Raw genomic sequence first — 18380 nt, 5'->3', positions numbered from 1 at the left:
ATATCTTATTTGAGTCATTCATTTTTTTGTTAAAATTTTTAATTTTTATTATAGATATAGATAGAATTCATTAGTCACACATCTAACAAAAATTAACAAATTATCCAAATCTACATACCCATTGACCCCTGTCGCCTGATGTGTTTTCGTCGACACACCGGCTCCCACAACCGATTATAAATGCATAAAAATTCAATCTTTCAACATCCCACTTCAGAAAATTTCACGACAAACTAGAGGAGGAGATGGGGTTGTTTGATTTGGAGAAGCATTTTGCTTTCTACGGAGCTTATCACAGCAATCCCATCAATATACTGATCCATATGATATTTGTTTGGCCGATTCTGTTCACAGCTTCGGTTCTTCTATATTTCACGCCACCTTTGTTCAAGCTCTCTGCGATTCGATCACTTGACGATGGTTTCTTGATTTTCAATTACGGGTTCTTGTTCACTGTAATCTATGCCTTTTATTATGTTGGTTTAGATAAAAAGGCGGGTTCTTTGGCTGCGTTCTTGGTTGTTCTCTGTTGGATTGGTAGCAGCGCTCTTGCTCATAGCCTGGGGTTCTCTTTGGCTTGGAGGGTAATTCATTTTTTTGTTCTTGTATATGACTTTTCAATCATTTAACTTGTGCTTTCGGATCGATTAATGTTGTACTCTCTTTATTAAGGGGGCTGCTTGTTTGACAAAACCTCCTAATGCAGCCTAATTGAACATGGAAAAATTATCACATATCTGAGTTTACAATTTCATGGACACGTTGAATCCTAGTATTGTTGTGATGCGGATAAAGGAATTTAGATGCGGGGGGTATTTATTGTGTTTTGGGAATGAGACTTTACATTTTTACATTGTCGAAATATTGATCTTTTTATTCAGTTCATGCTTGATACATGAATCCATACTTTTAAGGGATTGGTTTCAGTTGGAAACGGTGCCTAACTTTTTCTAGTTTATTCATAAAATTTCCCATAGGACATTCTTGGTTGGGTTTTCCTACGTTTCCTCTACCCGAGTCTTACTTAACGAAGCAAATGAATCTTCATTAAATGATGAGTATTATCTTTGGCTTGCATTTATCAGCTCTTTCTTATGAGTTATGACCGCACTCGAAAGACTTATATTTGGAATGTTTCTCGCATCTCTGTACTAGAAGTGGTTAAGCTATTTCGAGAGCACCCCAGCTAGACTTGACTGTCACAGCTTTAAGCACCTCCGTCAAGTAGTGCAATTCTGCAAAAATTTCTATCTTAGTTCTCATGTGGAATGACATGAACGAAATGGGGAGAACTTCCTTTGTCCCCTGCTAATGTGTAAGTTTGAGAGTTTAACCTCAAAAATAGATGTGGATTGTAGCAGAGAACGGTAAATTTTATATTTGTTCATCTCTGCGAAGGAAAATTATGATGGGCTGTTTATTCTTATGGTTTTTGGTTCCTAGTCACTGTCTAGAAAGAATAGTTAGCCTCTGCATTTTCAATTAAAGTCAATCTGGTGAGACCATCATGACCAGTGTCCTGATCTAATACGTGCTGACTGTAAGTCATAGGCCACGGGTGTTGAGGAATGTTGATTGTGCATATCATTACTCCTTGTCTTCTTGAAAATTATATGAATCGTTCTAGATAGGATGTCCAAATTAAGAATTTATGAGATGAAATCATAATTATGAAGGCAGATTGGAAACTAAACATTAATACAAGAATTGAGGATTTTAATCTGGTTTGCTTCTTCGATATATTTGGTATTCACGCAGAGGTGGTAGATGTAAGCATTTTATAGTTGATTTATACGCCACAGTAAACATTTTAAAACCGTGTGTGAGCTAGGTGTATTTCTCTTCTGGTTTATCCATGAAACAGTTTCTTTGCAATGCCATCAATTAATTTTAGAGAAGTTTTTGTTTGTTTGTTTTTTTAAGTTTTTATATCAATTGTAGAAACGAGCACCTGCTTTGCTGGACAATCTCGCACAGGCATTCCTCATGGCACCTTTCTTTGTATTACTAGAGGTGAACTTATTGGTTGTATTTGATCTTGTGCAAAATTCACAGAATTTGTTTTTGTATCCAGTGATTTACTGTTCCATACTATTTTGTTGCTTGCAGGCTCTGCAGTCTTTCTTTGAATACGAGCCATACCCGGGATTTCATGCTAGAGTCAAGGCGGAGATTGATGCTGACATTAAAGAGTGGAAGGACGAGAAACAGAAGAAAATTTCTTAACCTCAATGGTATCAGGTACCTGTTAATGCTGAAAGTGTATGTTGCCAAGAAATGAATGTGTGCTTATGTCGAATCTTCGTGTTCGCTGTTGCTACATTAGGATCAATGGTAGATATCATGTATCTGTATTTTCATTCTGACTCTGTGACATGTAAACTTGAATCACATGGATGACGCAGGTTTTTTCGTGTGAATACTTGCTCCCATCTTCGGATATACCTGGAGAGACACTTGCATTTATCGTAATCATAGAGAGGTGAAATGAGACTTAGTTTAACCATATTATTGGGTTGAAGAATTACACAAACTATTCCAAACTCTATAAATTTATCTGTATGTGACATCACCGGATAAGTTGTCCCTACCAGACCCTAATTTTTTTTTTTTTTTTTATGTTTCTACATGGCATGGGTGTCCCAACACAAACTGACAAGAATTAAAAAAAGATTAGCTAATAACTTGTATGTGGTTTGATACTGAAGCAAAATACCGAAGAATTTGATTTATCGTTTTGTGCAAAGCATGATGGGCTCCATTAGCTTAGTGTTCAAGAAGCTCGATATCTCAGTTACAGCTCTGTATTTAACCAATGAAGTAGATGGCGATGCTGCGAGCTTCTCTATGGAAGCACCAATTTCACATTACAAATTTCATACTACTGAAATGAATTGAACAAGGGCTTGATATTACTGAAACAGAGCTCAACCAAAGTATGCACGGAAATGGAGTCCCAATAACAAAGCAAAGCAAGAAACAAGCATATCTAATGCCTGTTCACTTGCTACATAAAATCTTTGTCCCCTTCAAAGTAACAGGATGCATCAAAGGAATTCAAAGCTTAATGTGTAATGGCTTGTAGGCTTGGTGATCTGCTTTGGAATCCTTTTCTGATGTTCAATGGACGATTTGCCTAAATGCAATGGAAAGATGGATCCAAGCAACGCTTGAGCGAAGAACATTGCTTTGGTCAATTCAAACCTTGTAAACTTCATCCCATTACATGGGTTATATTGAAGGCAGTCGTCGCGATACAGATGTTGAATTTGCTGGCATCATTTCTCTTATTTGCTCAGTTTTTCAGTTGCTTCCTTCACGTTCTTTTCACATTTTTCGCTCTCCAAAAGCAATGGCAACTAAAAGCACCATTCTTGGAATCTTTCGGTTACTCCGTCACCATATGAAATGAATATCGATATACTGCATATCTTATCAGAAGTATCACCATTCTGGTTTTTAATATTTCATCCTATTTCTCAGTAAAATTCTTGTCCACCTAACATGAAAGATCGAGTAACAGATTCGTTTGTGGGATCCAGGCCGGCCAGAATTTGATAATTCATCGGTACACTTCAGAGCGGATGCAAAATCACCCATCCCCTAGTAACTCTTATTCAGTAAGCATAGTTTAGTACACATGATAGGCATAAACACGATATATAAAATATAAAGATAACTCAAGGATAAATAAGATGTATAATTTAACGTTTGGTATGATTTTAATAAGACTGATTAAATTTATATATTAGATTATAATGACAAAATTAACCTTTCATAATAAATTTTAGGCAAAAAACCTTGTGTGAGAGACGTCTCACGGGATCGTATTTGTGAGACGGATCTCTCATTTGGGTCACCCATGAAAAAGTATTACTTTTTATGCTAAGAGTTATTTTTATTGTGAAATATGGGTAGGGTTGACCCTGTCTCACATATTATGATCCGTGAGACGGTCTCACATGAGATCCACTCATAATTTATAATTGTCAAGTTGTTGCCTCAGTTCATATTTCTTATCTGTTCATATGCGCCGACATTGCTTGTATGATTTATTCATTTTTACCTAATTTTATACATATATAAATTGATAATTGAACTCTGATTTTGTGAGTCAAATCAAATATCAAATTTTAAGGTTATTGAGTGATACTAATAATTTTATTGAGATTTATAAAATCATTATATAATTATCTCGAGTTCATTTAATAATTATCATATTATATAATATGTAAAAATAAATAAAAAAATATTTATTTGATTTTAATTTTATATTAAGGTCGAAAGACAGGGGCTTTTACAAGAGGAAACTTTAAATATTTATAAAATTCATTTATATAATCATCTCGAGTTTAAAACATCATTATTTTGATCTTATATAAATATATATAAAAATATTTGATAAGGTTTATGATTTTTATATATTGAGGGAAATTAAGTCATTTGTGGTATTTTTTATCATTAAATTAAAATTAACACATCTCATAAAAGGGATATTTATCCTTGTATAAAATTATTTATCATGGGCTCATGATATTATCATGGGCTTTCTAAAAAGAGTGTGTCTCATGTGAGACCGTCTCACAGATCTTAATCTGTGAGACGGGTCAACCCTACCCATATTCACAATAAAAAGTAATACTTTAGTATAAAAGCAATACTTTTTCATGGAAGACCCAAATAAGAGATCCGTCTCACGAATACGGACCCGTGAGACCGTCTCACACAAGTTTTTACCATCTAAAAAGGTACCAAACGTGAGATAAGGAGGATTATTTATCAATCCCTCTTTTATTCAATGTACCAAACTATACCTAACTTGTATAAGAATGCATTTGGCAGCATACCCAACTTAGCATATCTGCTTGCAGTATCATAACATCAAATACTTACCTCACTAATTAATGACATATAATATTAGTTTTAAAATTAAATTTAATATACACGCGTGCCAAAAATCGCAGTTTCCATAGTCTTAGTAGTTTTTATTTAGTATATTCTAGCGTATGCTTTTATCCATTAAACTCGTCACACTAATTATCCGCATCTAAGCTCTTCTCAACGTATATTTTATCTTTTAAAGTCGTTACACTGCTTATTCGTATCTATGTTCTTACGCATGTTTTTATCTATTTTTAAATTCATTAAACTGATTATCCGTATCTAAGCTCTTCGTCGAATATTGTATGATTGGTGCTTTTGCGACTTTACACATTCAAAATCATTTAAATAAATATATATGATCGTCTGATTTGTCTTGATCTAATCTCTTATCACATATTGTTTTTGGTTATAAGAAAAAAAATTATTTTTTGTCTATGATTTTTTTTTTCAAAGAGAATATAAACTTCACAAACTCCATAAAACTCGTGCACATATTTTAGTTGAATAAAAAATGAAAAGTAAGCACTCTTTCAAATTACATTTTGTAATTCTCTAATAAATTATACTTTCCAAGAATATAAAAGCAATATACTTTTGACTTTCAAAAGTTTTTGAGTTTGAGGCAAATCAAATGCAACACTATAATATTTAATTTATGGATTAATTTTTCTTACTATGGATTTTTTTTATCACCAATCACATTAAGTGAAATCAATTAATAATGAATCCCTCAAAAGGTTGTCTTAAAGTGGTGAAATAAATGTTTCTGATTTATTTTCACCATATATATATACATACATTATAAATATATATATATGTTATATATATATGTGTGTGTGTGTTGAGTACAATAATCGTCCTTGCTTGGTAGAGATATCGAATCATGATGCTTGAGCTACTGTGCGGTTTAAAAGATTTGAGTTACACTATTACCATCAGCTATAGCTTTTGGTAAAGCGGTAGCACTCAGTCTTACAATATGTGTGTATGTGCACACCTTTTCAAGATTATTGAAATAGAATTTGTGTAAGCTCTTACTTAATGCAAATTTCCACAATCTATGAAATGAAGTTCATGTAAATTCTTATCCAAACCATGAGTGATAAAAGAAAGGGGAAAAATACATTCCTCGCTAATTAAAGATTTCTCGCATAGAGACGAGCTTGAAATTTTGCGAAACGCAAAAATAATATTTCAACAAAATTACTAACAAAATTTTTAATTCACAATTATTTCGCGATCATCCTCTAGTCATGTAAAATTATGTCCAGAACAATGAGATAACCATGCTAATTACTTGAAAGTTTCTGTCTTAAATACATATTGTTTGTTTTTCCACACAAATTAAGAAAATCATTGTGAACTAAAGCTTACAAATAAATTTTTTATTTTATTCATTACAATAGTTACACTTTCTCCAAGTCATAGAGTATGTTTGGTTGGAGAAGTCAATGGGCTAAAAATCACTTTTAATACTTTTCTTAAAAAACATATTTTTTTGTTACAAAAATTGTTTTATATAGGTAACTTAAAAAATTGCAAAAACTTGTGTGAGACGGTCTCACGGGTCGTATTTTGTGAGACAGATCTTTTATTTGGGTCATCCATGAAAAAATATTACTTTTTATGCTAAGAGTATTACTTTTTATTGTGAATATCGGTAGGGTTGACCCGTGTCACAAATAAATATTCGAATGACCGTCTCACAAAAGACCTACTCTTTAAAAAATACTTCTAGAAGCTAGAATTTCTGGCTTCTGAGTTCTGCTTTTAATTCTATTTTTCTTTATAATAAAAACAAAATTTTTTCAACATTTATCTAAACATCATAATTGAATACTTTAAAAAACTGGAGCCCTTCAAGTGTTTTTATGATATACAACTTATGTATCCAATGTCGCCTTAATAAAAGTATATTAGTAAAAAGAAAAAGAAAAAGAAAAAATACTACTAAATATAGAAAGTGGACTACATATTTGAAAAAACCCAAAAAACAAAGAAAACATATTAATTGCATTATTACTTATCCCATGCATACACAAAAAGTGGGAGATTTTATAATTAATGATCCTCTAGTACTCATTTCAAAAACAGTGGAAAAGAATTAAATTTTATAGAATCGAAATAAATTGTCACAATCTGATTACTTGAATAAGAAATCAAATTTATCAGTGTATATATATATATATGAAGAAACTCGTCTGAATTTCCAATTCACTTAGTACAAAAATACTGGATTAAGTGTTCATTTTATTATTAGTAATTATGAATATCTCCATTGTTGAAGCTGCCAAACAGGTACATAATTTTTTTCCTTGCCTTTGTTTTTTGGGTTTGAACTTTGAATCGTACGTTAAAATGTTTTTTTTGTCGTCGTCTGATGTAAAACCACGATTTTATCGTTTTCTAATTAATTATAGTCTTATATTCTTCGTTAAATTGATGTACTACATGATTTCGAACATACATATTGAGTCGATAATCCAAAATATATTTTAAGAAAAGTGGAGTAAGATAATTACTTTACGCGTGTATGATTAATCATTGGTTCATAATAACATAAAATAAATGACTGATTATAGAATTATTATTGTTATATTTTTTTGAATATATAAATCTACAAAAGAAAAATTAATTATGAGATTTGATATTATGATAAATGTTGATTTGTTAATAAATTTTTAGAATTTATTAAACGAACGTTGTTTATTTCTTTTTATAGGTTGAGAATGCCGTTGAACGTAACGACGACGTTCCACAATGGCTCTACGGCTTTCTATCGAAGACGTTCTTCGATAAATGTCGATCCCATGAAGCTCAAAAGAACGACTTGAACAGGTACTGCATCACTTGCGACGCAATCATTTGCAAGTTCTGCATAATTTCCGACAAGCACGACGAGCACGACTTGCTCACGATCTACCGCCACGTCTACCAAGACGTCGTCCCTCTCGATCAAATGAACAACCATATCAACTGCAAGAGGATCCAGGTATTAAAATAAGATGTACTATACGATAGCCAGATTCGTCCGGTAAGTTAGTCTGTTTTGACTTGATACAATAAGTTGGGTTTTTTCCTGTATTTTAACCATAAAAGTTAGAATGCAGATATAATGTCTGATATTGTTGACATGACTTTGATGTTGTTGATGTGCTCGATACCACGAGTAAATTATGACAGCTTAAAAATACTATGCCAAATAGGGCAACTTATAGGATGATTTTGGTTAATTTGCTTATAATTAAGGATGTTTTTATAATGTAATAAATATTTATTTTTCCTTAAAACTATATTTTTTGTGATTAGTATATAATTAATTTTTAATTGTCTTGTAATTTGTAGCCATATAAATGTAACAAAAAATGGGTGGTGTCTTTGACTCCACTCCCACACAACGGGTCTGGTGCACTCATTGAAGGGGATGGAGCTTGCATTGTTTGCCGCAGAAAGTTGACCGAGCCCGGACGCTTTCGTTTCTGCTCTATAGCTTGCAAGGTAAATATTTGCAATAATAATTAAAGGGTCGCGAGTCGTGACATACACGATACATATGAGTTGTATTAAATGATAATCTTAGAATTATAAAAAAATCATTAGCCTGCTAAAAATTAGTTGGTAGGTTTTTTGTGAGACGATCTCACGAATATTTATCTGTGAAACATGTCAACCCTACCGATATTCACAATAAAAAGTAATATTCTTAGCATAAAAAGTAATTCTTTTTCTTGGATGACCCAAATAAGAGAACTGTCTCACAAAATACGACCCGGGAGATCGTCTCACATGAGTTTTTGTCAAATTAGTTTATACAGAGATTTTAACGTTAATTAATAATATATATAATATACAACTGGTCAAATTCATTAAACTTTGACTGATTTAGTAAAAAAATTATTTAAATATTTTTACAAAACCAATTTTTTAAAATCTTGACTCAATCATTGGGAATTATATTTGAAGAATGATTCATTATGATCCAGCTCGAAGCATATACCGGTGGAGAGAATGTTACGATTTCACGTCGTGGGTCTAGAGAGGGAACATCTTCCGGGAGAGCGGCGGCGAGGGAACCCAAAAATGGAAGTTACCGGAGGCGGAGCAGGAAAGGAGTGCCTCATAGGTCCCCTTCAAGATGATATGGCTGGATTTAATAATTTAAATTAATAAAACTTTGTTATATTTGTGTTGCTTAATCGTTACAATAATGACTTTCTTTTGTCTATTGACCCGTTTACGATAAAAATGGTATATTTATTATTTGTCCAAAAGTTGATATCACCTGAAATCCGCTAATTTCACTTGTCTAAATCTTAAAACCTAAACTGTCGTCGGACTCATGGCGAATTCACGAGTCTTGTTCGTTTGCCAATTCACGATCAAAGCATCCTATTTATTTTGTCCAAATTCTTGTCTAAACCTTAAGTTCTAATAAATCTAGTCGGGCTCATGGAAAATTCACTAATCTTGTTCATCGGCTCGTTTAAAATCAAAATAGCATATTTCTTTGTTCAAATTATTTTGCATAGGAAAATTAACTAAATTTATAGAAAAGAGACTTGGCAGTGTTTGGATTATATGTTTCTTAGTTATGCGTAGGTGAGAAAGGATTAAAAAACATTGAGGTTGCATTTGGATTAATGAATTTTAATAGTATTTTTATAGTTTCATAGAAGTAAGACCAGACCATACACTTCAGATCTATCGTTTGTATGTTTATATAGTATTTCATGTTAATGATGATAAATTTTAAATTCACTCAATAATGAATTATGTGTCCTTCGTACAAAATATGAATTACCATGAGATATTATTTTTGCCTAGATATTAACACTGTGGTAGAATAGCAAAGAAAATTCTAGATAGATATATTAAATTTTTTGTGGTAGAACATTGAAGAAAATTATAGATCAATATTTACATTTTGTGTTAGAACATTGAAGAAAATTTATTTAAATATTAACACTTGAGGTAGAATATGGAAGAGAACTCCGGATAAATATTAGTCGCCGTTAGATCAAAATTTGACGGTAAAATCCAAACTATTGGTTAAAGAGTAGCCACAAGTATAAATAGGGTTCTTGTTGGTAAGTTTGTATCAAGTCAAAAAAATTCTTAGCTCAAAACATATTCACAGTTCCAGCAGATGCGTATTTTTGGGTCATGTTGGACTAACCATAAGAGGTTCGATTCATTCCCACTTGACAATCTTTTGTCGATTTCAAGCGCGGAACCATCGTTGGGTCTACTTTGAATCCATCGTAAAATTCATTTCATGGGCAAAAAGTATTATTTGCATGTACACACCATAGATACATATATAATCTCAAAAAAGTAGCACAATCTTGAACTTAATATCATTTTCCACAAAAGTAAACCTTCTCCGCGACGACTTCATTTTGTCCAAATTTCAACAGGATGCAATCGACATAAAGATTATTGGGAAGATAATTACAAAGGAAAATATTTATTATTCTCTAATATCTTCATTATTTTCTTAACTATAATAATAGGTATTACCTGTGATCCAATAATCAGTGGAAAAAACATTTTAATCTTTCACCCACATGGACTCCATATATTTTGGAAACTTACATTTTGTTAGTCAATGGCTGAAATAAAGAAATAATAAAACATTATTTAAATAAAAGCCTATAAACTAAAAGAATACTTTGTTCACCTCTATCAATTGGTCAACATATATTCGTTTGAAGTAGTGAACTAAGAAAACTTCATTTCCTACAATTTTCTAAATGGAGATTCGTTTGGTTAAATTATAATAACTTAAATCAACAATTTATTTTATGCCAGTTAGTTGAGTTGAATGGTAAAATAGACGTTACAAGTTACAAATTTTAACTGAACTGACCTGAATGATGTGTGAAAAGTAAGACAGTATAAACTATTGATACTATAGTTTGTGACACTTTTGACCAATAGTATAATAATAAACTAGCCTTTTGTAACCCAATGCCTCTTATGCTCCACAATGAGAACCCATATATTTGCTCCATCGAAGAAGAAAAGTGTTAGAGAAGCAAGACCGCATATCCGATCTTCCGAGCAGCTCTCTTCATTGAGACCATGTTACCATTTGTCACACATCTGCCAATGATGACCTCAGCCAATGGTGAAGTGTAGCTCTTTCTTTTGATCACGTAACATGGTAGTGTACGTAATGCCATCAATGTCCAAACTATCATGTAGCTAGTCGGGTGGAAGCCTCTTATTCCTCGCCTCCATTAGAACTTGTCGCCGGCCCTTGCTACGTTGCGCACATTCCAGCTTTCTTGATTGTCTCTGAGCTTCTTGAAAAATTGGTTGACGTCAACATTTGATGCTACATGTCGAGCCTCAAAGTCATCGACAAGTTTCACGTATTTTCACGTTTTCTTGCAATCCTCGATTCTTGATTTATCTGTGCAATATGTTGTCAATTGACTCAAATTTTATTTTGTTTGTTGCAGGAGGTTATTTGCATCGTAAGCTTCATACGCCCTATACAATATATTTTCACCGAAATACAGCTCTTTAACGGCTGTTCGGATGATGAACCACTACCTAAGCTCAGTTTATATCATAAAAAAAAATCGTCAGAAACTTTATGGCCACTACCTAAGCTCAGTTTATATCATAAACAAAAATCGTCAGAAACTTTATGGCATTATCCATTTTTTACAAGAACTTCCTCTAATTTCACTCACAAGAGCCCAAAAAAATTTCGTAGTAAGATATATTATTCTATCTCCAGGGCTTGGAGGAGAGAGATTTGATGTGTGAAGTGTAGACCAGATGTTGATAGAATAAAATAGATTATAAACATCATCAAGTGTAAAAAACATAATGAGAATAGAACTTCAAAGACTGTATCAAAACCCTAAACCAATAAAAGAGAATCAATGCTATTGGCTTAGAATTCAGAGTTGTGATTTGGGAGAAAATAAAAAGTATTGAAAATAACATATTTTATTACTTTTTCATAAGATAGAAAACTTAATTTCTTTCAATTAATCATAATTTCCAATAAAAAGAAATATGGAGCTTAACGACCTTAGTATATTAAAATAAAATTTTATTCATCAAATTTATAATTTAAATATATTTGTAAAATTATTCATTTAAAAAGATCTTACATTAATCAATTTTTTAAAATCTATTTTATATCAACATAAATTAAATAGAATCAAAATAATAACTTTAATTTTTAAAAAATATTAATTTAATCAATAGAAGGTATATTTTTGTAGAAATAATATAAATTAATATAAGACCTTAATTTTAATTTCAAATTTTTTTCTCAGTTTTTTCAATTGAAAATTTGATACCCCAAAATTATTAAATATTTCGAATTTTAAAAAGTAACCAATTTTTTTTATACCCCTAATAAAATAATTGATGTATTGATCAAGGAAAAAAAAAAGAAAGTAATGGATGAGGGTAATTCTTGTCAAAAAAATAATAATTAATTAAGTGAAGTGCATTTAACAAAATATGAAATTTAAATATCGTTCCAAAAAAAAAAAATGATATTATTCAAGGCATAAAAATCAATTGCAATTTTTTTATATTTCAAATCAAACGCTATAAAAGAGCTTTACATAACAAGTGAAAATTTTAGCATGTTTAATTTATGCAAAAGGTATTTAAAAATAAATTTCTGAGTAGTTGTTTGACATTATAATTTTAATAAATGGGAATAAATTTTAGAGAAACTTTGTTATCATTTATTTAGAGCATTAATATTTACAGGTATTTTTCTTTATTTTAAAAGATAGAGATATAAATTTTAGCACGAGATAGTAATAAATATTGGTTCTCCCTTTGTCAGATTTTGAGTATAAGTACATGAAATAATAGAATAACGTGAAGTATTTAAAGAATTGTTTTTTTGAATATTTTGTAAAAAAAAGAAAAATAAAGAAATTGGAATTGATATTATAAAAAAAATCCACGCAAATTTGGAGTTTTATTCAATGCAAAGCGATTCACAAAATCAACACTTTGATTAGGAAGCAAGAATTTCATAGTTGGATGATAATGAAAGTAATATATTTTTAAATAAAAATAAAAAGTCAGTTTTATTCGTAGTCGACACCGATCGGACCTAATGAAACTCTTTGAATCTGTCTTTGTTGTTCACAAAACATGAACATAGAACTAAAGAATCGAACTCGTAATCATTTGAGTTAATATATGATGTTGGTTGAACGAAAGGTTTATTTAATTTTCAAGAAGAAAAGGTTTGTTTCACGTCATATTCGTGCACGTTTAATAAATTATCCAAATATCATACAATAATTAATTACACTACACGAATTCCTTTATAAAAACATGAAATGCCACATGCATGAACTTGGGATGTAAACGAGTCGAGTCGAACAATATCAGGCTCGAGCTCAGCTCGTTTTAGGATATATTATTATTAAATTCGAGTTCGGCTCGTTTGAAAAATACCAATTAAGCTCGTGAATATCTCGAGCTCGGTTCGTTACTTGTTCGTTTACCATGATTAACGAGCATGGCTCGAACTTTACTCGTTAAGCGATCTTGTTTTTGAGCTTGTTAAACAAGCTCGTTTTAGAGATTGTTGATCATTTATAGCAAAAAATCCAACTAAGATATGTGAATTTAAGATGTATGCTCATCATTTTATAGCATTTCAATTTCTTGAATTCACTAAAATAGCAACGTGGGACAAAACTCATGGCCCAAAAAATAGACAAACTCAAGCTCGGGCTCGCAGACCTACTCGATTTCGGGTCGATAAAATTGTCGAGCTTGAGCTCGACTCGATAAGCTTGACGAACGATCTCGAACTAGTTTTTTACAGAGCCGAACTCCGAGTAGCTCGCGAGCGGCTTGATACATTTACATCCCTCTGCCTGGTCCATCCAAATAAGGATATAAACGAACCGAGCCTGTTCATGAGCTTATTGATATGGCTCGAAAATAATTTGATTCGTATTCGAGCTGAACTCGAATATGATCAAATTTTTTTTTCGAGCCAAATTCGAGCCCAAATTATATTGTTCGATCGCTCGCGAACTGCTCGCGAGCTTTAGTATTTTATTAATATAATTTCATTATGTATTAAATAAATTAATTTAGAGCATTTCAAGTATTTATTTTCGAGCAATAATTCAAAGTCTTCGCGAACATGTTCGAATATTATAAGCCAAACTCAAAGTCGAGCTTTAAACTAATTAGAGCCAAATTCGAGCATTAAATATATTTTTTCCATAATCGGCTCAATTCAGTTCGTTTACACCCTTATATCCATACATCCCCACCTCACCTTGAGGCGTAATATGAGTTTACTCTATTCAAAATTAATCATTAATACATTTGAATTTTGACGTAATTGTTGGAAACATTTTAATCAGACGTATAGCCAGTTGAGTTCACACTGACATAAGACTTATATCATAATGTAAAATCCAAAGATCCAAAATTAATTTTGGAGACATGGAGTAGTCCATAAAATATATGAACCCACTAGCCAAATCAAACTCAATGTGACCACTGCAACTTCGTCCGACATACAAGATGAGACTTTACCATCGTGGAGAGGTTTTTCGGACACTTGAATGTAATGTGCGAGTATTACTTTTATGTTAGCATCTCATATGAGCTCACACATTGAATTGCATGGAAAAAAAGTTGCGGCATCTTTGTAATCTTTGAATTCAGTAATATTTTTTTATAAAAATATAATAGTTTTTCATAAATATCTCAAATAAATATATGTCACGTAAAATTGATATCTTAAATCTTAAATCATGTTATAAGAAACTTAGCCTTTAAAACTTATTGGTTATACAGTTATTGTCATTGAACATTCATGTCACATCAATCAAACGCGTATAAATGTGATTTAATAAATATTTGAATAATGTTTTTTTTTAAGGATGTGATCTTTTAAAAAAAAATAACTTTTTTTTTTATTTTAATAATTATTAGACAAATATTGCTCAATGGAATAAATGATACATGAAAACCTCATTTTTAATCTTTCACATGGATTAGATATATTAAAAAAATTAAAATAAAATCTAATCTATAATAATTCATATCTAAAATACCCATTAAAATAAATTTTATCCACAAGATAGTCTTAATAAATTTCAAATGAAAATCCCTCCAACTTTACTAAATTTCCATAAAAAAATCCCAACCATTATTTGATACTCTCTTCCTAATCTCATTTTTAAAAAAATTCTGAAGTAATTTTTAAGTTGCATTTGGATGAAAAGAAATAACTGGATTTGATTTCAACATTACATTACATATTTTAAACAAGAATATGGTTTTTGTGAGACGGTCTCACGAATCTTTATCTGTGAGACATGCCAACTCTACCAATAGTCACAATAAAAAGTAATACTAGTAGCATAAAAAATAATATTTTTTCATGGATAACCCAAATAAGAGATTCGTCTCACAAAATACGACCTGTTAGACCGTCTGTCACACATAAATTTTGCCTTTAACAATCCAATTTTGAAAATTATATTGATTTTATAATGAACTTATTAATTTCAAATATATTTGATTTTCCCTTTACTTGAAATTGTTTTTCTAATATCGATGACTTATAGATTATAATTTATCTGACATCAATATATCGAGTTTGGAATGATTTCTCGTGTTGATATGTGATCGAACAAATTCTTACCTTAAAAGAAATGTTTTTTCTGAGGATTATTATTAAAAAGAGTGAGTCTCATGTGAGACCGTCTCACAGATCATAATCTGTGAGACGGGCCAACAATACTCATATTCACAATAAAAAAGTAATACTCTTAGCATAAAAAGTAATACTTTTGTATGAGTGATCCAAATAAGAGATCTGTCTCACAAATAATACCCGTGAGACCGTCTCACATAAGTTTTTTCTTATTAAAAATAAGGTATTTTAAAAATTTATAAATTATTCTGCCCAACAAATTTTATCCATAAACTCCTTATCCAATAAGCTATGCGGTGAAACGAAGTTGCACAGGAGAACAAAAAAACAGCAGCAAGTATCATGCGGTAAAATCTTATCCACAAACTCAACCGGAAAAAATCCTAGAAACAAGCGAGGAAATTACAGCCCATTTTGCCATACCTTAAGAACAGGAGACATATGGATTAATGCAATGAAGAGATGAATAATTGCAAATATTTGGAGCCCGCTTTTCTCTTTGAATCACTCTCTCTCTGTCAGATACAGTAGCCAAGATTCCATTTTCTCTACCTTTTTATTTGGCCTTGTGTTTTTTAAAATTTCAAGAAGACAAAACCACAAACCCCTTTTTCCAAAGTTTCCCAACCACTTTTCTTCCGAGGGAAAAGAAACGATTTTTTCTTCCTGTTTCTTGGCATTCTTTTACCTGTAGTATTTGTGGGTCTTGCTTTGATTTCTGTTTTCTGGGATTTTTGTGCTTGTTTTTATAGGTGAGGCACGAAAAGATACGGTTTTGATTCAGAAAGAGAGGATATATTTTTGTTTGTTGTTTTTGTTCGATTCGGCTGGCTTGCAACGTTACAAGGTTGCTAAATCTTGAAGATGTCTTGCTTGAAGGGTGGGTTTTCTGTTTCTGGTGCTGGTGAAGCCATATTCAAGAACAGAGCACAATGGTCTTTTCGGGTTTGTTCTTCGATTGGAACTCTGCAATTCAAGGAATCTAATTTAAATCATTTTTGGAGGAAGGCCCTTGATGTGTCCGACCGGAAAAGTACGAGCAATTTGACCATTAATGCTCCTGCAAATTATGAACCCATCAAGGTAAGAATTTTTATGTTTAAGCACAAAAATGTTATCCAGTTTTTGCCATAATTATTCTGATTTTTCTCCCTTCTATTTTTGGGGTATTTTAGGCTCAACCATCTGTTTGTATTGGCAAAGCTCAGAGATGGTGGGAAAAATCCCTTCAGCCAAACATGCTGGAGATCAACTCTGCACAAGAACTTGTTGATTGTTTGTTAATTGCAGGCGAAAGATTGGTGATACTTGATTTTTATTCCCCTGGTTGTGGAGGCTGCAAAGCTTTGCATCCTAAGGTAAATTTACCTATCCTTGGACCAAATTCTTGGGTCATTTGTTATCTGTATATTTTGAATTTTTTTAGCATTAGATTAATAATTACTCGATTTTTGCAGATCTGTCAACTGGCTGAAATGAACACAGATTCGATATTTCTCCAGGTTAATTTTGAACAACATAAGATCATGTGCCGTACCCTTCATGTTCATGTCTTGCCCTTCTTTAGATTCTATAGAGGTGCAGATGGGAGAATGTGTAGCTTCAGCTGTACCAATGCAACTGTAAGTGATCTGAATCATTCTGTTTGAGAATATTGCTTTTGGATTAATCAAGAATCTGAATTTGTAGTTATTTCTTGTGTATTGGGATTTCGGATCTAAGATTCAATTCCTGAATTGGAGTGAAGAATTTGGATTATGGGTCCTGTATATTGGGATCTGATATCCAAGCTGTAGTTTTGGGATAAATCAAGATTGGGATTTGAATTTGTTTTTCGCTGTTGTGGATTGTTTTTTTGTCATCCAAGATCTAGTTCTTGGATAAATCTGGATTTTGACTTGTGTTTTGTTCTTGTGTGTTGAGATTTCATATCCAAGAATCATTTGGATTTGTGAATTATTCTCTTGAGTTGGGGATCTGATAATAACCAAGATAATGTGGATTTGTCTGTTGCTCTTGCACATTTGGATTCCTTATCCACTTTTGATATTTTAAATAACCAGTAAATGCTGTTTTTTTTGTTGTGTACAGAGATTTGATATCCAAAATCTAATATTTGAATGCAGATCAAGAAATTCAAAGATGCGCTAGCTAAACACGGGACTGATCGTTGCAGTCTCGGGCCGGCTCAAGGTTTAAACGAATCGGAGCTCTTGGCGTTGGCCTCGAATGGTTTGATATCAAAGAGTTTGTTACCAAATCCAACTGAGAACGATAACCTTGAAAGTTTGGTGCTTGATGAAACCGGTGCACCGTTTGTATTGGCATGGAAATGAGAATCAGACAAGGGAACTCTATGTTCATTGCTTAGAGCTGGAGATTATTCCTCAGGCTCAGGATTTCTGAGTTTTCCCCTCTATTTTGGGATATCTTTTTAATCTTATCCTATCTTTTCCAGTATGTAAATTGGCCATCTGTTTTTTTTCTTTTTAAATCTTAAGCAAGGGTCTGGTTCTTGAGATATAATTCCTGCGAGTCGTCGATTTCGGTGTCGTTGATTTCTGTGTAATGGATTTATTAAGACCATTAATGGCTATTTGTGAACTTATTGGAGTTCCAATACCGAGTCGCGGTTTTTCTTTTTGGTCGGGAATGGTTTCTCAAACCCGAGATCTCATCCTGTTTCGACTCCGGGCGAATACGAAGAACATGGATAAAACGCTATCCATCGATGAATTTTAGGTGAAGCACCAAAATTTGGATCAGGGGTACTTTAAACGGCATAATCTCTTAATCATCTGGATTAATA

General features: G+C 32.0%; 3 protein-coding genes across 7 annotated transcripts; all 3 read left to right on the top strand.

The window, feature by feature from the left end:
* The first annotated feature begins 87 nt into the window (after window positions 1-87).
* On the top strand, window positions 88-3690 carry LOC140820068 (2-hydroxy-palmitic acid dioxygenase MPO1-like). Of its 5 annotated transcripts, none has more exons than XM_073180376.1 (4): window positions 88-584; window positions 1942-2013; window positions 2110-2241; window positions 3086-3690. In XM_073180376.1, the coding sequence occupies exons 1-3, from the start codon at window positions 246-248 to the stop codon at window positions 2224-2226; spliced, it is 528 nt and encodes a 175-aa protein (XP_073036477.1). In that variant the 5' UTR covers window positions 88-245; the 3' UTR covers window positions 2227-2241; window positions 3086-3690. The 5 variants fall into 5 exon arrangements, with proteins under 5 accessions (XP_073036477.1, XP_073036478.1, XP_073036476.1 ...); XM_073180377.1 differs by lacking the exon at window positions 3086-3690 and adding an exon at window positions 2925-3076; XM_073180375.1 differs by lacking the exon at window positions 3086-3690 and adding an exon at window positions 2748-2890.
* A 3459-nt stretch (window positions 3691-7149) lies between these two features.
* LOC140819257 (protein RGF1 INDUCIBLE TRANSCRIPTION FACTOR 1-like) lies at window positions 7150-14184 on the top strand. Its single transcript, XM_073179266.1, has 5 exons — window positions 7150-7182; window positions 7607-7876; window positions 8230-8382; window positions 8868-9013; window positions 14136-14184. The coding sequence occupies exons 1-5, from the start codon at window positions 7150-7152 to the stop codon at window positions 14182-14184; spliced, it is 651 nt and encodes a 216-aa protein (XP_073035367.1).
* Window positions 14185-15935: 1751 nt separating this feature from the next.
* On the top strand, window positions 15936-18191 carry LOC140819818 (thioredoxin-like 1-1, chloroplastic). The gene is made up of 4 exons (XM_073180051.1): window positions 15936-16654; window positions 16747-16929; window positions 17029-17193; window positions 17698-18191. Exons 1-4 carry the CDS (start codon window positions 16436-16438, stop codon window positions 17905-17907), a joined length of 777 nt encoding a protein of 258 aa, XP_073036152.1. The 5' UTR covers window positions 15936-16435; the 3' UTR covers window positions 17908-18191.
* Window positions 18192-18380: the final 189 nt, after the last annotated feature.

Source organism: Primulina eburnea, chromosome 18 (genome assembly GCF_022965805.1).
Source record: "Primulina eburnea isolate SZY01 chromosome 18, ASM2296580v1, whole genome shotgun sequence".
Lineage (NCBI taxonomy): Eukaryota > Viridiplantae > Streptophyta > Magnoliopsida > Lamiales > Gesneriaceae > Primulina > Primulina eburnea.
This window is presented reverse-complemented; position numbering and strand designations above follow the sequence as displayed.